This window comes from Protopterus annectens, chromosome 9.part0, assembly GCF_019279795.1.
Source record: "Protopterus annectens isolate FY-2018-M chromosome 9.part0, PAN1.0, whole genome shotgun sequence".
NCBI lineage: Eukaryota > Metazoa > Chordata > Ceratodontiformes > Protopteridae > Protopterus > Protopterus annectens.
This window is the reverse complement of record NC_056743.1, coordinates 478,306,644-478,328,067: the sequence shown is the minus strand read 5'-3', so window position 1 is coordinate 478,328,067 and position 21,424 is coordinate 478,306,644. Positions and strand designations below refer to the sequence as shown.

Genomic DNA, 21,424 nt, shown 5'->3' with positions numbered 1-21,424 from the left:
ATCCCTATCCTATTTAAACTCAAAAAACAAACTATCAAATCAAAGTAGTATGAGGAGACACACACACACCACACTAGGATGGGGAAGAAGGCCAGAAGGGCCGAGGGAAGAACTTATGTTTAATCAAATTACTCTCACCAAAGCATTGAAAACCAACACCTCGATCGCTGTAGCGGCAAGCGAGATCTGTATAAGGGAGCCCTCAAGGCTCAACTCGAAACTCGAGGCTTTAAGTGGCCGAGTGGGCGAGGTCAGCTCTCCCCATGTAACAGAATGGCCCGAGGAGACAACTTAACATCATAAGTTCCATCTAGTTGGTCTACCAAACTCACTACAATACTTATATATCATGTATATATAGTTAAATGGTTACTAATAAATATCGAACTCGCATCAGCTAAAAATGTAAATGAACATCATCCAGTTAACGCATTACAAAAATGAACAAAACATTCATTGTGAATGGTGCATTAACCACTCTAGCACAATCTAATAGTGTTACAAGTTAAAAAAATCCAAAGCAGCACATTCATTAGTGCATATTTGAGCAAATAGGGGCTTAATATAATAAAATCCCACCAATCAACCTGAACCTTTGCTCCAGGCAGCAGTTTACATATATAATGCGGAAATAATAAATATTGCATTCATGATCTTTAAATATGTAAATATACAAATTATGAGCAATATCACAACATTTATAAGTATAATGAAGAGTGTGTATATATATATATATATATATATATATATATATATATATATATATATATATATATATATATATATATACATACACACACACACACATATATATATATATATATATATATATATATGTATGTATACAAAACCTTATCTTCAATTTGGCCTTCTTCAGGTCTAACTACTTCTAATCGGATCTCTATTAAGTAAGAGGGTATGCCCAATCAAATTTCGTCTCCTGAGGCAACGCCTTCTTAACACCGGCTTCAAGGGAAGTAGTTCATGAAGTTCTGCCTCCTTATCAGCTCTTAAATCCACTAACCATTTGATTTCCTCATACTCTATTTCTTTTATATTGCCTCCTCTCGCAGTAGAATACACTATTTGTGGAGCCATAAAATGAAATGTGTGTCCCAGATTGCACATAACATGTTTGCTTAAAGCATTAGTAGAAGCTTGATTCTTTATATCTCTCAAGTGTGCCTGCATAATCTTCAGAATCAAGTTTTAAAGTAGTGTTTTTGCCATAAATAACACAATGATTACATTAACACAAAAAAAATATCAGGACTGTCTCTCAGCTGACATCATGACTGTCCAAAGAAAGTTAAATTCCTAGCATAACACAAACATTTATTTATTTATTTGATTGAGTGAGTGACTGACATTTCATTACCAGGAAGGTCTGACTGGGCAGAAGCCCATTTTCAGCAGAGGCCTGGGGAGACAAGCACCAAATTATTACAAAATATTTTATGAACAAACTTTACAACCTTCAAAAATAAAACAAAAATATCTGCAGTTTAAATAATTATACCAGATGTTAGACATAATATAAAAACACTGGTTAAAAAAATATTCAATATATAGGGCAATCATGCAATATTGAGAGAAATGTTAGATTAGCTTGCCTTTAATTTCTTGACAAAGTATCTAACAGAAATAACTACAATATGAAGTGAGGGGAAAAACAGGTTTATGGTATACTTAAGAGAAAGTCAGGGAAGAGAATATGACAGCAGTAAGGAAGTAAATGAAGAAGGGAGAATAAGAAAGTATAAAGGAATGAAAAGGTACTTGCTCACATTTAAGAAAATAGTTTATCCTGGTTTTAGCAGGAACAGAGACAGATTTTTTAGCTAAGTCGTCTTTCATAGTGGTTTTGAAAGATGGGAGGGAGGGTACAGACCTGAGAGATACAGGTAAGGAGTTTCAAGCCTTGGCAGCGTTGTATAAGTACAAACAATGCCCAGCAGATTTGATAGGTTTGTACACAGACAAGAGGTTTGGGCACTGGATTGCAATGACAGACTGGGAACATAGCTGTACAGAATGCTTTTTAGTACTAGACAGGTAGATGGATGCTGGATAATTTTATAGGTGGTAAGAAGCTGTGTATGTATTAGTTGATGCTGCAGTTATAACCAATTTAGGCTTTTCAGTGCTATAGAATGGTGGGTTCTGAAAGGGGTATGTGCTGCAAGTTTAGCAACTTTGTTATAGCATTGTTCAAGTTTTAAGTTTTGTGAAGTCTGGAGGCTAGTAAGGATGGGAGCACAATATAGAAGAGTGGGGAGGAGAAAAGTAGTGGTAATTGTTTTAGTTGCGTCTGTGAGGAAGTTTTTGTCTCTGTAAAGCATCCCTAGTTTTTGATGAGCTTTTCTTATGCAATTTTGTATATGCAGATTGAATATAAGATTATCATCCACTATCACCCCTATCAATTTACTATGAGAAGTGACTTCAGTGGTTGTACTGTCAAGAGATAGGACTTTCAAATTTTTTTTTTCATGAGAGAGGGATTGGGGGGGGATTTTTTTTTTTGAGCATGAGTTGTGAGTTATGAAGGTGCACCATGTTGTTAGATGTGCAAAGGCAAGTGGAATCATCTGCGTATTATATTAGGGTGGCCCTGACGTGTGGATGTATAGAGGGTGTTGGTGAAAATGTTAAAGAGGAGGGGACCAAAGACAGAGCCTTGTGGTAAGTGACTAGGAGGCAAGGCGAGAGTAGGGAGTGCCATTTTACTGACCGATACCTATTGGGCAGGTGGCGTTTGAACCACAGAAGGGTGGGCTGAGAGACACCTAGTTAGGCCATTTGAAGTAGAAGTTTGCTATGACAAACTGCGTCAAAGGCTTCAAATAAGTCTTACTCAGTTTTAGAAACCATTACTTCAGTCATAAACTTGTGGACGCCCCCTGAAAGGAATTCATCTGCTCAGCATGAGAGAAAATCTCACTGCAAGTCAATCCACAAAAGCCTGCAAGAGGACCACTCGTGTGGCAGGAAACCTTGGAATCACTTGGCATCCAGATGACAGATTTTTCTCCAGCTCCGTTAAAGATCCCAACAGTTTGAGCATGTGGAAGGTGCCTTTACATTCTGGAAGTTGGCCAACTATTTTATTCTAAGCTGGATACAACCTATACAGCCAATACTACTATACTACAGCAGTGATCAAATGAAACATATTTTTCTCCCTGTTTTCACGAACAGCTTTTCACATCTTGAAAAATGTATGGCCTAAATAACCTACATATACAATATATGTAGCACTTTTTTCAGTCAGACTTGGACTTTTACAATGGCAAGAAACCTCCAAGTACTTGTTTACTGCGATGCTTACAGAATATGAAAAGTTATGAAGAGATGCATACATAGCAGTACAAGTAACTCTGTCTCACAAGATGTACAATTCACAGTGCAAGTATTAATGATTATTTTCTTAAAATTATTTTAATATTCATTTGATATCGTACTACAGTTCATATGTCACTTGGTTTTGGAAATCCTGCGTACCCTAATTACTAGCAACAACTGGCAATTATCTCTAGTATACTGCATTATACAGTGATAATTTTGTTTCCAATTATGGCATGTCATAATATGTAGTTCAGTCATGTATGAAATTATGAACACAAATGTGAAAATTTGAATGAGTGAAAAGTAGTGGTTAGTACTTCAATTGCAGTGCATCCTAGATTATCAGTGTCACCTTGTTTCTTACACCTTGCCTTTTTTCATATGCTGCCTTATTAATTACCAAGTCACTTAAAATATCATGATCTCATAAGGCATTATGGATGTTAAAATGGAACTGTATAAAAAAAAAAAAAAAGATACATAAAGTTAATAGTTCTCAATAAACCTAATTTAGTTGTTAAAAAAGGGTCAGCATATAAAGTCTTTAAAAATCACAGCGACACCTTTATCAATGCTGTTTCATTTTGTTGACATTATGCAACTCACTTCTACTGTCCTACATGCATTACACAGGCAAAACCGTAAGACATTTATGTTTCACTCAAAAGCTTATTGTTCTTCAGGCACTTGTTAGATCAAAATAAGGGTTGCCCAGCCTTGTATGGCACGTAAAACTACAACAGGGGGAAACAATTGAGGACAATCACTTAAAACTAAAACTTGTCTGTCACAGAACTGTTTTTGATTTAAGGATGTGTTGGCAGACAGTTATTTCAATAAAACTACTGTTTTGCATAAGACACTCGCACAGTGCTCTCACAAACTGCCTTCTGAAACAGAAATACAGCCGTCTATGTGCCCTTATGTTACTGCGAGTGGGCAAAACCTATGACAACAATGACTACTGGTTATCTGTGGCTGCCATTTGTCACCAATGTTAGAATATAAATTTAGAAGACAGCACCAATTAGGCATCAACAAAGATGACATCTGACCCTCTTCTCACAGCACAGTCATGATTTGGGCAGTTGTATCCTACCAAAAAAAAAAAAATGAAAAGCCTAATCCCGATATTTAACGAGAATTTTTACTTTCTGACTTTCCTCTTACTACTCCAGAAGACCATGAGAATATATTCTGAAACACTAACATGCTCAAAACAACATAAGCAACCAAAACTCTACAATGAAAGTAAGCACTTTTGTTGGGAGTTTGGACTGTTCTGTAAAACCTTCTGTTTCAGTATATGAAATGCCCCCAGTACAGCATCTGAAATGATAAACAAACAAGGTGAAATCAGGTGTTCACAGCCTCTCTTTTTTTCTGGACTAATGCAGATTTGAGCTTAGTGCTGGTTGCCTCAATCAGTAGAATACATTTTGCTACCTTTCAATCTGGAGGAGAGTGTTTCCATTAAAAAGCAGCACTAAACATATTCCATTTTTTTTTAAATATTTATTTTACAAATTGTTAACTGTGTAAACCCACTGGAAAAACAGTTTTCAGGGATGACCTGGGAGCAATACATGGCTAAGTGACTTTCTCGGAGTCACAATGTAGACAAATGGAGGCTATCAGAATTAAACCTGCTGAAAGGTCCAAGTCTAACATCACATAGTCATAAACCTTGCATCCAAACACCCACTTGTTGCCTTTTGCTAAGAATACTACGCAACTCACTCTTCTAGTTTTCTATATGACCTGCATAGGCAAATTGGTAAGACATGTAAGTTTTCCTCGAATCTTATTAGTCTTAAAAGGTCAGTGCCATGTCATAAAGGGATAAAAGGCCAACTACAGCTCAAGTGACTTGGTTTGATTCCTGGTTCAGGTATCTAAGAAGCTGGCAGGGAGGGAGGAGCATGCCCATTCAGAGAGGAGGGAGTTTGTCAGACATGTTCCCTTAAGGAAGGAGTGGTCCACAGACGGGAACAGCCCTCTGACATGCTGTGCGATGCGGGGAGGGACAGGTCATAACCTACCTCAGCAAGCAGAAGCAGTTGCCGGCACTGCTCCCAAGGATGCACCTAACATCCATGCTATCCCAACTCACACAGAGAAGTCTGGAGGAGGGCTGAGGGGGAGTAGGTAGACCCAGTGATGGAGGGGGACACGAACAGCAGGACAGAATGAACCAGGATGGAGGGAGAAAAAAAAGGTTTAGCCTTCAGGGTCTTTTTAATGTAAACATTCACCTATTTTTAATGTACAAGTACCTATTTATCAACTGCCACAACTAGATATACAATTACTTACCACTACCATCTCGGTTATATTGCCTGCAGTTATAACTGTTTGCAAATCATTCCCCACTCCATCCAGTGAAGCCATTTACCAACCCATTCCAACATGGAGAACAATTTCTCTTTTAGAACTTAGCACACTTTTATTCAATTAGAGAAACCCATTTACAGAAGTTAAAAAGTAGTAGTTAGGAAAACTTCTAGGTTTAGACTAATGGTTTATGCATTTCCAGCATTATATCAAAGTCTAAAATGTGGTCAAGAATCACAACACCCCAAAGACTATGCAATATTGCACAGGAAAAGCCACAAGTGCAACAGCAAGCACTCACTGGGGGATCTTAAGAGGGATGAGTGTCTAACAAACGTATACCATTCACAGCTAGCTAAGCAGAATGTTTCACTGTATATTTCTTGAATGAAATGGAAAAAGTACAGTTTTGTACCTACCATAAATGTAGATGTCCGATAGATATGCAACTGCAGTCATAACATATGGGTTGCCCTGCCTCAGGCAGCCCTCGGTCGGCCGGATTCCAAAGTCTGGGTCTGACGTCGGCTGATGTCGCATTTCTCTCCGACGTCAGGGCGGCTGGAGTATATAAGCATCAGCCAACGCCATCTTCTTCAGTGTTTCTTGCCCCAGATGCTCTCCAAGGAAGGCTGTAATCAAATTGGAAGACAAAAATAGGTTTCCAGACAACAAATAAGCAATAAACAGATACACCATAACAGATAGCTAAGGATAACAGGGAGAGGAGTGGACCCAAGGCATAGAGGGGATGGAGGGAGGGAAAACCCGACTGCAGTTGCATATCTATCGGACATCTACATTTATGGTAGGTACAAAACTGTACTATGTCCTTCAAGAATGCAACTGCAGTCATAACATATGAGTTGAATACCAAAGCTTAGCTGGGGGAGGTGGTATGCTTTAACGGGATGGTGTAGCTATCAGTCTCTGCAGGACTGCCGAAGCAAAGCCTGCTCTGGATCTGGAATATAGAGGGAGGTTGTAGTGCTTGGAAAATGTATGCACGGAGCTCCATGTAGCAGCTTCTAGAATGTCTTTTGTAGGCACCCCTCTTAAAAAGGCTGTAGAGGTGGCTGTAGCTCTGGTGGAGTGTGGTCTGACATTGGCTGGCACACTCTTTCCATGGAAGGAATAACAGAATCTGATGCAATGTCCAATCCATTTTGAAATTGTCTGTTTAGAAATTGCTTTTCCTTGTACTGCAGGGGCGTAAGCTACAAAAGCCTGGTCAGACTTCCTACTGGTCTTGGTTCTGTCTAGGTAGTAGCGAAGTTGTCTGTGTATGTCCAAGGTATGCAACAGTCTTTCCCCTTTGTTCTCAGGATTAGGAAAGAAAGTAGGCAGGTGAATTGCTTGATTTAAGGCAACCCTAGATACCACTTTTGGCAGAAAGGTAGGGTTGGTTCGTAAGGAGACCCTGTCTCTGTGAAAGGTTATGAACAGTGGTATTGCCATTAAGGCCTGTAATTCCGAAACCCTTCTTGCTGAGGTAATGGCCAACAGGAAAGCTGTCTTCCAGGAAAGAAATTGTAAATCCACAGAAGCTGCTGGCTCAAAGGGAGGTAAAGTCAATTTTTCTAGAACAAAATTGAGGTCCCAAGCTGGTACTGGTGCCTTTCTTGGGGGCTTTATATTCTTGATTCCTCTAAGAAATTGCCTTAACAAAGGATGTGAAAACACAGGTGGGTCAGTGTTGTATCTAGCTGAGATAGCTGAAGCATGAATTTTTATGGAAGAGAATGAAAGTCCTTTATGCAGCATATCTGCCAAATATTCCAGGATGAGAGGAATGCTCAAAAATGAGGCATCATGACCCTTGTTGGTATTCCAAATGCTGAATCTCTTCCATTTGGCTGAGTAAACTTTTCTGGTGGATGGTCTGCGGGCTTCTGTTAGTATCCGCTGAACTTCCTTGGAGAGAGGTAAATCAAGGTTATTTATGGGATTTCCCAAGCTGTTAGCTGTAGCGTCTGGATGTTGGGATGAACTGTCTTGAAGTTGTGTTGAGTCAGAAGTTGGGGCCATTGTGGAAGGGCCCACGTTTTGTTGTGACATATGCTCCGTAGTAGTGGGTACCAGTGTTGTCTTGGCCAGTCTGGAGCTATTAGGATCCCCTTTGGCTTGTCTGCTTTGATCTTTAATAACACTGTGGTCATCAGTGGCAGAGGTGGGAATGCATAAATTATCAGGGTGCTCCAGTTGAATGAGAGGGCATCTATTTTCCATGCTTGTGGATGATATGTCCTTGAGCACAACTTTTGTAAATGATGATTGAGGTGGGAGGCAAATAGGTCTACGTCCGGCCTGCCCCATGTCGAGGTGAGTCGTAGGAAGATGTCTGGATGTAGCCTCCATTCGTGGGGGTCTAGGAAATTCCTGCTTAGACTGTCCGCCAGAACATTGTCTTTGCCTGGAACAAACTGGGATTGTAATTGTATGTTTAGCCCCAGTGATTTTTCCCAAAGATTCATTGTCAGTCTGCAAAGGGGGTAAGAATGAGTGCCCCCCTGCTTGTTTATGTACCACATCACTGTGGTGTTGTCTGTCCGTATTAATAGGTGGCCTTGTTGAAGTTGTTGCCCAAAGGCCTCGATGGCATGCATTATTGCTAACATTTCATTTTGATTGATATGCAGATGCGTTTCCTTTGGAGACCATTGTCCTTGAATACATCTGCCTTCCATGTGCGCCCCCCATCCAAGGTCTGAGGCGTCTGTGTTATCTGAGGTTTTTTGAATGACATACCTATGTTTGACTGGCTTGCTGAGGCCCACCATAGAAATTCCTTTTGAAGACATGGAATGAGTGGGATATTTGCTTCTAGGTTGTTGCTGTGTTGATACCATAAGTTTTTTAAGTACCATTGAAGCTTTCTCATGTGTAGTCTTGCTAGTGGAACCAGGAGGATGCAGGATGCCATGTAACCCAGGGCCTGTAGGAAACTCCTTGCAGTCATCTGGGTGAGCTTTGCTAAACTTTTGAAGTAATGGGTTAACTTCTTTTGCTTGTCTTCTGTCAGGTAAGCCATTTGAGAGGCTGTGTCTAGTTTGGCTCCTAAGAAGGTTATTTGCTGGGATGGCTGAAGTCTTGACTTTTGAAAGTTGACTGTGTATCCCAGAGCCTGTAGCAAGTGTATGACATAATTCAAGTTTTTTGTCAAAGTTAGTTTGTTGTCCGCTTGTATGAGGCAATCGTCCAGGTACGGGTAGATCTGAATCCCCTGGAGCCTGCAATGAGCAATTACTGATGCCAGGCATTTCGTGAATACTCTGGGCGCAGTAGATAAGCCAAATGGCAATGCTGAGAACTGATAATGCTCTGGCCCTGCAAGAAATCTGAGGTATCTTCTGCAGCTGTGTCTGATAGGGACATGCAGGTATGCCTCCTTGAGGTCCAGAGTAATCAGCCAAGACCCCTTGCCCAGCATGGGAAGGAGTTGCTGTAGAGTCAGCATTTTGAACTTCGGAAATATGAGGAAAGTGTTTAAAGCGGACAAGTCCAGTATTGGTCTCCATTGACTTTCTTTTCTTGGAACAAGGAACAGTCTTGAATAAAACCCCTGGCCTTGTTCTAGTTGTGGAACTTTTTCTACTGCTTTGATCTGTGCAAGCAGAGAAATTTGCTTTATAGCCTCTGCCCTCTGATTTTGTGGAAGGTTTGGCATGCCTTGTTTTCTTGGCAAAGTGTGGAAGTGGAACCTGTAACCATGGTCTATAATGTCCAAAATCCATTTGTCTGTTGTCAGTTTGTGCCAATTTTTTGAAAACAGAGATAACTTTCCACCCAAAGGAGCCTCTGTTTGCTCCTTGGTTAGCGGAACTAGAGGAAAGTCATTGAGAATGTCCCTGCGGGGCAGGAGAAACCCCTGTGTCATTTCTTTGGTTTGTTGGTTGCCATTGTCGTCCCCTGTAGGATCCTCTGTATTGGCCTCTTCCTCGGCCACGCCTGTTTTTGCCCCTTTGTGATCTTTCAGGATTAGGAAAGGACCAGTTTTTAGAAGGCCAGTTCCTGCTGAATCTGGGCGGCTGAACCTGAAGGAAATCTTTTACTGTCTGAACTGACTTGGCTTTTTCCTCAATGGACTTTAACACATCTTTAGCATTAGCACCAAAAAGCTTGTTCTTTTCCAAGGGTGCGTCAAGAAGTTTTGCCTTAACATGATCTGGTAAGGGTTGTTCTTTCAACCATGCATGTCTACGAATGACCGCCCCTGTCATAGCTGCCCTACATGAAGCCTCCAATGCATCATATCCACACTGTAGAAAGTGATTGCTAACCTGTTGAGCATTATGCACAGTCTCCTGCAAAGACTTCCTATCTAAGGGTTCAGGGGAGGCCAATGTTTTCTGTAAGTCATCTAACAGGAAATCCTGATAATGAAACATGTGAGAGAGACAATTGAGAGCTCTCATAGATAAAGTAGTGGAGGTGTAAACCTTCTTCCCCCATCTCTCGAAGGACCTTGCTTCCCTGTTAGAAGGCAAAGGATTTTTGGAGGTGGTAGATGAAACCCCTTTAGGCCCCTGGGAAATTGTTTCTAAATCAACAGCATGGGCCTTAAAGAAATGAGAATGGGTTTCTGGAACCCTATAGTATCTGTCAGGCTTGGCAGGGGCAGGAGGAAGAGTATCAGGGGTGACACTGGAGTCAGAATACAAATCATCCAAAACATCAAGCACAGGAGGTATAGCTAAGGGTCTGTGCTGGGGCTTTTTAAGGAAGGTTCGAAGGCGCTTTCTGGAATCAGAATATTCCTGGCCTTGCCACTTGAAATGCTCCCTCATGGAAGGCAGAACTTCCCCAAAAGAAATATCCTCAGGAGGGGAGGCTGAGAGAATGGAGTCCTCTGCATCTGAGTCCTCATAGGTCTGGAAGGGCTCTTCCTGGCTTTCGGAGTGAACAGAGTCCTCAGAATCTTCATATGAAGGAAGAGGGTCAGAGGGTTCAACCCTGGGCCTTTTGTCAGGAGGAGGCTGGGACCCTCTCTCAGGATGGGCCTGGGAACCTCTGATCAGGGAAATTAAATCTGCTGCCATAGACATGATTTGTGTTTCAGGAGTAGGCTGAGGTAAGGTTTTAGCAGTAAGATGCTTGGACTTGCTGGCTGCCTTAGCACGTGTGTAGGCCTTGATAGACATGGACATGGGAGGCCTAGCTGCTCCACGTGCAGGAGTGACCTTATCAACAGCAATGGTCTTGGGCATTTCCTCGGTTTCGGTATCCGGAGGAAAATCAATAACTGGCGGAGTGGCCTCAGGTATCGGAGGTATCGGTAAAGCGGTGTCTTCGGTTCGGAGCAGTGGAATAACCGACTCAGAGGGAACCGGGGCACTCGCGGTTAGTTTTGTCGTGGTGTCGGTGGAAGACGCGGGCCGAGGATGTCGGTCCCGGTCTTTTCGTTTCTTAGGAGTCTGCATTGTCGGTTGTTGCGACGGCATTGTATAATGAAATTTGTCGCCAAAGTCTTCTGCGAACTCCGCCCGGCGCCTGAGAGTGCGCTTACTGAAGCGAGCACAGGCGACACAGGCCGAGACGTCGTGGTCTGGGCCAAGGCAAGGGAGGCAGTAAGAGTGGAAATCCTTATGAGGTATTTGTTTACCACAAGACAAACAATTATTTACTTTTTCAGTAATTTCTGACATCGGCTGAGGCAAGAAAAGGTCCCCAACGGGGTACTTAGCTTTTTTGATGACTTTGGTTTCGAAGAATACAGGAGCTGACCGACCGGCACTTGTGAACTGCTTCTGCTTCGGGCACCGCGCGGCAAGAAAGACTGAAGAAGATGGCGTCGACTGATGCTTATATACTCCAGCCGCCCTGACGGAGACAAATGCGACATCAGCCGATGTCAGACCCAGACTTTGGAATCCGGCCGACCGAGGGCTGCCTGAGGCAGGACAACCCATATGTTATGACTGCAGTTGCATTCTTGAAGGACATCACACACACACACAAATATGGCTGTTAAAGCACTGATCCAATGAAAGCTATTATGGACCCAAGCTTCAATGTTTTAAATAGGGAAGCAGCACTTGGACATCTGTGGAAAAACATGACAAATATACACACAGATGTACCTCAGGATCCAAACATCAGCGCCACTTAAGCAACAAGGTAAATGGCAATACTGTCCATTTTTAAATAAATGAATACAAATATATAGAATAAATGTTTATTTTCAGGTAAGCAAGACCAGCGGCCAATTTCAGTCACAATGTTTTACAAAAAGAAAAATTAAAATTAAATTAAAAAGCAACACTACAACCAAATCATATATAATAAAATTATGCACACCGTCATCATGGCTCCATAAATACCACTGCAGTCAAGTAGAAACTGAACATAAAATTTACCCTTTGAAATTGGAATACTTGGCCTCAGCATGCAAGATGATCTTTGAATGGGAATAAGAATATCTCAATAGGCATTCGTACTCAAATGGAATAAGTGCCACATGATAAAAAGACAGGGCTGGTACTGGCCAAGGAAAATCTAGGTCTAAACAAGAATTTAATCCGGTTACATTTCTAGTGTAATTATTAAAGCTATGAAGGGCAGCTCTACACTTCAGACGCAAAAGTCTGAAAATAAGAGCCAACAGCAAGATTTACCTCAACTTGGAAGGGAATGCACCTTATTCAAGGTCACGCTGTGATGATCAAGTCTTTGCGAGTTTGTACTGAAGTGTCATACCTTATTTAAAGAAAATCAGGAGAGCATACATATTAGTTATTTTCTAAGAAAAGGCAATATGATACTCCATAGTAAAAGCGCATAATGTTTTGTCAGTAAAACGCCTCCCTTCAACTGCTTAAAAGGTTATGGAATAAGGCTTCTGTTTTAGCAATTGCCTCATTGATATTCTCCAACAGTCGGACACAAAGCAAGACATGAATCAATCTATTTAAACAAGAGGTATACTGCATGCAGCTACTTTCTGAGGCATATACCAAAACATGACTGGTCACAATGCAGTCTCCTTCCAATACAGTTTCAATTTTATGGAAGTTAATGGTGGATTTTCTTTCTGTAACCAATGAAAACCCAGGAAATATCACAAAGTTTGTTTAAACTCTCTGGCACCTTTGTCAGAGTCTACCATTTATCATTGGTTAAACTGATAAATGGGCTGTCCACAGACCCTTTTCAACCATGACCTCAGACCACAAATAAAGAGAAATGTCACCCACATTTATGAGGGTTTCACATGACTGCTCACATCTCAGAAATACAGACAACAGAGATGCATCAGAGTAATACTGCACTACCGTGAAACTCATTGCAAGCTCTGTAACCTCTGAGCAAACTACAAGACCCAATAACCCTAAATTTAACACCTCCTCTAACAACTGTCAAATTCTAATATTTTACAGCTGTCAGAAGAGTTGCTAAACAGCGGCATTTAAAAGTAAAAAAAAAAAACATCTAACAGATGCAGCAGCAGCAGCATTGTTAAGAAACACAAAGCCATTTTTTTCTTTTCTGTACTTTACCTAAAGATGATGAGATGTGTAAAGAACTACCACTGTTGGTTTGTTTGCATCTTTCGGCTTTTCCCAGTTAGGGGTCGCCACAGCGGAACTCCAGTCCGCTAATGATTGGTAGTGGATTTTTACGTACTGGGTTACCAGCCCTGACACACAACCTTCAACGAAGGCACGCCCCATTCACGTATGCCTTCACACAGAAGATGCTCTAGCTGAGAATCGAACGGGACAATGTTGGTACTTTTTATATTTTTTTGGCTGGAAGAGGCAAAATAATTTTAAAACATACTGTGAAAGCAGAAGACACTTAAGACAGTCAATGACACAACACAGTGAAATTGGGGAAATTTCCTACAATCAAAGGCTTTTTCTTCATGATGCTACCATGTAAGATTATGGAATAAACAAAAGAAAAAAAAAAACACAGGTTCCACAGAATATAATGTGACAAACTTCCAATATCTTACCTGAAATTAAGGGTGCAGAATGAACTGGTAGTGATACTTTCTGTTTTACTCCATGATAAAGATTCCACTTTTCAATTGAATAAAGCTTTCTTGTCACTGGATAACAGTAACTGCAAGAGGCAAATGTGGAGTTGAGATATTGTGACAAAAATGTGAAATCAAATTATGATTTGCAACTCAAATTCTTTATTAAAATATACAATTATAATGCTAAGACATGGAAATAAGAAGCATAGGCATAATGTTTAGTAAAGATCTTATACCGTCAAAAATGTTACATCCTAACTGTGGGAAACACTGAACACACTTGCTGTTTCACACATTTGGACAGGAGTGCTCGAGGTCTATCTTAACAGAAGCAATACTGCTTTCACTTTTTTTGCAAGAAAAAATAAAACATGCCCCCTCCTGCAGTGTCTAGGCAGCAGGATTTGGAGGCCTTCTGAAACTTCTCTCACATAATGCATTTTGAAGCTCCAAGCTCACTACTCCTGCATTCCGAATCACACACAGACACACCTCACTACAACTGGCTACACTATGGATACTGTAAACCATAAACTTGCTTGAAGGAGCCAATCACGGCTCTTGAAGAGCATCCCTTCAAAAACACATGAAGATATACATCTAAAAAACTGTTCTCCTCCAGTCAGTTTTGTTAACCAACAGCCTTTCAAAGATTTCCATTAAAAGGAGACTGGAGTTAATAACCATATTCTGACTGCCTTTCAATTTAACTCTTCCATTTTAATCGTTAAATTTCCGGCTACAGTGAAGCCTTCTAATCAGCATGAATAAATTAGATGCGTATGACTGACCAAACTAAGCTTTTTGGCAACAGATGTGTTTGCAAATGGATACCATCTGCAGTAACTCAAGGTGGAGCGTTTCTGCATTTAACAGCATCACAGCTGTTCGGAAGTCATAAGGCTGCAAGTATGTTTTCCAGCATGTCAATCATCACTCAAACTGCAAGTATGTTTTTGAGCATGTCAATCATCATTCAAACTGTCGGTACCACAGTTAGTACATCTTAAAGTCTGTTTCATTCTTTACACCAAAACACTGTCTGTGCTTGCATTGATGCGACAAGGGAGATATTTTTATGAGCTATGATACAGAAACGCACTTGCCTAGACAGGGCAAGGCCTTGCTATGTCTAATTATCGTGGCTGCCAAGAAAGCAATTACTATAAATGGAAATCAGAATCTAACACAACTATATTAGTAGTGAATATAGTAACAAGAGACAAAACAACTGGAACAGAGATCTTTAGAAAAGGGTAGGAGCAAACTACATAGGAAAAAAAAATAGACAATTATGGAAAAATACATACAGGGGAGGAATGAGATTTAAAAGAAGGTAGGACTTAAGAGAGTTATGTAATGTTTTACTGAAAATGACTGTATAGATTATAAGTGATGTATACTGTTTGCAACTAGGAGTTTGTCTGTATGGTTTGTAATGCAAAATGCTTGCAATTAGGATCGTGTCAACATGGTTTGTATTCATTTATATAAATGCATGATTGCTTTATGTCATAACTGATGGTTTAATAAAGATGTTTCTGGTTATAAAAAGTGAGCAGGAACTGAATAATTTATGCAATGTTACTTAGGTTATATGATATATAGCAATATATGTGAAGTATAACATTTGCTAATGTTAATTTGTTAATACAGTTTGATTACTTTTGTATAAATGTAGGTTTCCCTGTGTCAAAAGTGATAATTCAATAAAGATGCTATATATAAAAAAAAAAAAAAAAACTGTGCTTTGGGGTTCCTCAGCATACTGCATGCCAAGTGTTTCCACGACTACTTTCAAGTATATTCAGAGTTTCTCCTCAGTTTTTCTTAATGCCAATATTTCATTCAGTAACTGAGTAATAAAGTACTGCCACCTTTGAAGACTGCAAAATCTCACAATCATTTGTCTATCATCCATAGATGCTGAAAGTACACACAGGAAGAGGACCTCTCAATGTAGTATCACTGAGGAGTAGTCACAGGAGGGTCCTATTTAGCAGCAGTGCAGCTAGAGTGGGGCAAAGGGGAGTAAAGTGCAGTTGTGTACACTTACCATAAATGTAGATGTTCGAGTGTATTCACTGTTGCAGTCATTACATTTGGGTAATCTGCTGGCAGGTTGCCCTCAGTCAGCCTGAATAACAAAGTCTTGGGTCCTGCGTCGGTTGCGGTCTCCTCTTCTATGACGTCATGATATATATATATAACTGTAAATATATAAATGCATTTTTAGAAACAAACTTTACCTTCAACTAAAAGCAAATACACCACAAAGGCTTTTGAGTATAGTGAAGGAAAGAAAAAGGTATAGAATGGGGGATGGCGGGTGGGTAACCTGGACTGCAACAGTGAATACACTCGAACATCTACATTTATGGTAAGTGTACACAACTGTACTATGTTCTTCATGTTTCACTGTTGCAGTCATTACATTTGGGTAGAATCCCAAAACTATGGATGGGAGGGGTGGAACTAAACAGCATTAGGAGCTGCCATAAGGCCCTGCAGGACTGCAGTGGCAAAGCCTGCCCTGGATTTAGAGAAGAGAGGTAAATGATAATGCTTTGTGAAGGTATGAACAGAGCTCCAAGTAGCAGCTTCTAGAATGTCTTTGGTTGGGACCCCTCTGAGAAAAGCTGCTGAAGTAGAGGCAGCCCTGGTGGAATGTGATCTGATCCCCTTGGGCACAGGTTTACCATGGTGCAAATAGCAGAAACGAATGCAGTGGCTTATCCATTTAGAAGTAGTCTGCTTTGATCCTGCTGCAAATGCTACCAGCAGTTGCTCAGACTTTCTTAGAAATTTGGTCCTGTTTAAGTAGAAGCTTAGTTGTCTGTGTACATCCAATGAATGCAGAATCTGCTCCCCCTTGTTTTGCAGATTTGGGTAAAATGCTGGCAGGTGAATGGTCTGGTTAAGAGCCACACTGGATACCACCTTAGGAATAAAAGGATTGGTCCTGAGGGCCACCCTGTCCGGGTAAAATGTAATTAAAGGCTCCACTGCCATGAGAGCCTGTAGCTCTGAAACCCTTCTTGCTGAAGTGACTGCCAAAAGAAAAGCTGTTTTCCAAGACAGAAATTTTACATCCGCAGTAGCTGCTGGTTTAAAAGGAGGCAGGGTGAGTTTTTTTCCAACACAAAATTGAGGTCCCGTGCAGGAGTAGGTGCTCTCCTGGGAGGCCTTAAATTTTTGGCCCCTCTAAGATACTGTTTAAGCAGTGGATGAGAAAAGAGGGGAGGCTTTGTGTTGTAATGAGCCGAGATGGCAGAGGCATAGATTTTTATTGAAGAAAAAGATAGGCCCTTGTCAAGCATCTCAGTTAAGTATTGTAAAATCTGAGGAATATTGGGCTTTGCTGTGTCTATTCCTTGTGCTTGGTTCCAAGCACAGAATCTCTTCCATTTACCAGCATAGGGTTTTCTAGTACTAGGCCTTCTGGCTTCCAAAATGACATCCTTCACAGGTTTACTGAGAGATGTGGTCTGAATAATTAGTTCATCAGTCATGCTGCAAGATACAGAGTTTGGAGCTGAGTATGTAGAATTTGAAAGTTCTGCTGAGACAGTAGATGAGGTGTTTGAGGCAAGTACCACAGAGGAAGGAGTGAAATATTCCTTAGAAGCGGGTACCAGTACTGGTGAGGCCAGTCCGGAGCAATTAGGATCATTTTTGTTTTTTCCTGTCTGACTTTTAGTAAGACCTTGGAGAGTAGAGGCAGAGGGGGAAAGGCACAGACTGATAGGTTCTTCCAGCTGAAGGATAGAGCATGCACTTTCCATGCTTTTTTGTGATGAGTTCTTGTGCAGAATTTGACCAACTGATAGTTTTGGGGAGAGGCAAATAGATATATGTCTGGGCTCCCCCATTTCTGTGTCAACAGGCTGAAGATTTGTAGATCCAGTTTCCATTTGTGCGGCTCCATAAGATTTCTGCTTAGGTTGTCTGCCGGAGTATTTTGCTTTCCTGGCAGGAATTGTGCTTGAAGATGTATTTGGTAAGTCAAGGCTGTGTTCCACACGGCCATGGCTAGTCTGCAAAGGGGGTAGGAATGTGTACCCCTGCTTGTTTATGTACCACATAACTGTGGTGTTGTCCATCTTTATCAGTAGTTGTCCTGGATGAAGCAAGTCATTGAAGTCTGTCAGAGCATTCTGAACAGCTAGCATTTCTTTCTGGTTGATATGCAGATGCATTTGGTTTGGGCTCCATCTGCCCTGAATGTCTCCCTGCCAGGTGGGCCCCCCCAAGCATAGCCTGATGCGTCTGTAGTTGGGGTTTGGGTGGCAGGGGGTAGAGTGAATGACAGTCCCTTGTTTTGGTGACATGTCTCTGCCCACCAAAGCAACTCATGTTGCAGGCAGGGAATGAGAGGAATTGTTTCCAGGCTGTAACAATGTTGACTCCATAAACTTTTTAGGTACCACTTAAGTTTCCTCATATGTAGTCTCGCATATGAATTAGAATGCAGAATGCCATGAATCCCAAAACCTGCAGAACTCGTCTTGCAGATAACTGGGTTTTTGTTGCCATTTGTTTGAAGTATGTCGTCAGTTGCCTTTGTTTGTCTGGCGTGAGGTAAGCCATCTGGGCAGTTGTATTCAAGCTTGCACCCAGGAATGTAATTATTTGAGAGGGTACCAGTTGTGATTTCTTTTCGTTTATGGTGTACCCTAGGCATGCTAGAAGCTTTTTTACAAACGCTAGATGTTGAAGAAGAGTGTGTCCTTGTCCTCTGCTTGAATGAGACAATCGTCCAGATAAGGATAAATTTGAATGTCTCTTTGTCTGCAGAATGCAATTACTGGAGCCAGGCACTTTGTAAAGACCCTGGGCACAGTAGATAAGCCAAAGGGCACTGCAGAGAATTGGTAATGCAAAAACCTGCTTTGAAGCGGAGGTATCTTCTGCATGACTCCCTTACTGGGATATGCAGGTATGCCTCTTTTAAGTCTAGAGTTATCAACCAAGCATTCTTGCCTAGCATAGGCAGTAGCTGTTGTAAAGTCAGCATTTTGAATTTTGGAATGTCCAGAAACATGTTCAAAATCAATAAGTCCAGTATTGGACGCCATGAATTGTCTTTTCTGGGTACCAGAAAAAGTATTGAATAAAAACCTTGTCCTTTTTCCTTTTCTGGTACTGGTTGAATAACCCCCATATCCATAAGGGACATGACTTGTTTCTGGCCTCTGCCCACTGGTTTTGTGGCAGATCCGGCCATCTGTTTGGAATTGGCAAAGTATGGAAATGAAATCTGTACCCCTGGGATAGTATGTTTAATACCCAACTTGCCCTGGGTAATTAACTGCCAATTTTGAGCATGAAGTGCTAGTTCTCCCCCCCAAGGGGGCTGCCAAAAGATAAGTGCTTGGAGATGGTAGAGGAAAGTCATTGAGACTGCTTACTGTAGGGTTGTGCTTTGTTTCCTCCAGATTTGGAGGTGGAGGCACCCCATTGCATTGACCTGTAAGAACCCTGTGATTGGTATCTAGAGCCTTTTGAGCACCTGGGTTTGCCCTGAGTGGCTCTGTTGGACACAGGAAAGGACCAATTTTAGTAGGCCAGTGCCTACTGAACCTGTGTGGCTGCACCTGCAAGAAATCTTTTACAATTTGCACAGATTTAGCTTTGTCTTCCATTTTCTTTAAAACCTCTTCTGCCTTATTGCCAAACAGCGTAGCATGCTGCAAAGGGGCATCCAACAATTTAGCTTTAACATGATCAGGCAGATTTTGCTCCTTGAGCCAGGCATGCCTTCTTATCACAGATCCAGTAACGGCAGCCCTACAAGAGGCCTCCAATCAAAACCACATTGCAAAGTATGCTTTCCAACCTGTTCTGCTGAATGCAATAAATCCTGTAACTCTTTATTTTCCACACAATCAGAAATCAGCATAATTTTCTGTTTCAGTAAGCCCATAACATGCTGTTGATATTTAAGCATATGAAACTGGCAGTTTAAAGCCCTGATTGCCAAGGTTGCAGATGTATAAACCTTCTTACCACCCCATCTATCCATCACCCTGGAATCTCTATCAGAAGGGGTAGGATTTTTAACTGTAGAAGCCTTAACACCCTTGGGACCCTGAGAAACAGTCTCAGGATCAGCAGCAGGATTTTTGAAAAGAAATTTGTGGGAGTCAGGAACCCTGTAATATCTGTCTGGCTTACTAGAAGCTGGAGGCAGGGAATCAGGAGCCATGCTTGATTCTGAGAACACATCATCAACAATGTCTAATACTTGAGATATTGCCAAAGGCCTATGCTGAGGAAGGAGGAGGAAATCACTAAGCCTCTTTTTTGATTCAGAGAAGTCCTGACTCTCCCAGTGAAAATGTTCCCTTAAAGTATGCAAAGTCTCTACAAAAGAGTAATCCCTCATGAGGAGATGCAGATGGGGTGGATTCCTCTGCATCAGAATCCTCATAGGGTGGAATAGAAATTCCTTATCAGAAGAGGAATCAGAAGAAATGGAAACCTGATTTGAAGATTCATAATCAGTGCCTTGCCTAGGCCTCTTAGGGGTGGTGGTGGTGGGGGGGGGGGGGCCCGATCAAGGTAAGTAAATCCTCAGCCATTTTGATCATCTGTTTTTTTAGGCATAGGGGCCTGAGCACGTGGCTCATGCATCGGGTTTCTAGACGCAGAAGTTGTTTTTGACCTTGTTTTTGTTGCTGGCATCGGTTTAATATAAAAATGTTGAGGCCTGAAAACACCCTCAGAAGCCAGTACCTGCTCAGCAGCTCCGGATCCATCCAAGGGAGAGACATCCGTGGTTTCAATACTCTGAGAATTTCGTGGCATACCGGACTCCGAATGGGTCTCGGTAGAGGCCTGAGACTCAAAAGTAGGTATAAGGGGCTGCGAAAGTACCTCACTGAGTACCGGCGAACCGGTGACTGGCTTAGGAGAAGCTTCGTCGGTTTTGGACCTTGACTGTCTGTCTCTGTCATTTTCCTTGCGTTTTTGTGAACTCCAGTAGTCGGATTGCTAACCGATGACATTTCAGGATAGTTAAATCTTGAACCAAAATATTTAGAAGCAAAAATATACCGACGCTTAATAGTGCGTTGGTTAAATCTAGCACAAAACCGACAGCAAGGCATGTTGTGATCAGGGCCTAGGCAAGGAATACAGTAAAAATGAAAATCCTTATGAGGTATTTGCTTCTCACAAGTAATGCAATTATTAGCTTTTACGGACATCGGTAAGGAGCAAGAAAAAAAGTTTCCCCAACGGGGTACTTAGCTTTAGTTTGAAGACTTCAGTTCTGAAATTCGAATACGAAAACTTCAGGAGTTGGCCGACCGGCACTTGCGAACTGCTGCTGCTTCGGGCATCGCGAGGCAAGAAAGACTGAATAAAATGGCATCGGCTGCATGTTTTATACCCCTGACGACCTGACGTCATGGAAGAGCAACCGACGCAGGAACCAAGACTTTGTTATTCAGGCCGACTGAGGGCAACCTGCCAGCAGATTACCCAAATGTAATGACTGCAACAGTGAAACACGAAGAACATCCCCAGTCACAAGATGTTACCGGGCATGGTCGACTTAACATACTTACTAGTACTCATTTGTTGACTGGCTGTGGGAGGGAATCTGTGCTCTCGTTCATGTACCCAAGACTATGCCATCTTTCTCCTCAAGAACTGTTGGGTACATGGTTAGATTTATACGAGACTAAAGTCCATTACAGTCCTATTATTTTATACATGCTTTCTGAATCCAGGATATCAAGCAACTGTGTC

At 41.5% G+C, this 21,424-nt stretch overlaps 1 protein-coding gene across 1 annotated transcript in view; it reads right to left on the bottom strand.

Annotated features, from left to right (window-relative positions):
• Positions 1-21,424, bottom strand: part of NFU1 (NFU1 iron-sulfur cluster scaffold) — a gene marked incomplete in the record, with an annotated part of 508,295 nt that overhangs the window by 411,308 nt on the left and 75,563 nt on the right. Inside the window, 1 exon segment of the mRNA XM_044083026.1 lies at positions 13,640-13,749. Coding sequence (XP_043938961.1) covers positions 13,640-13,749 — 110 coding nt within the window.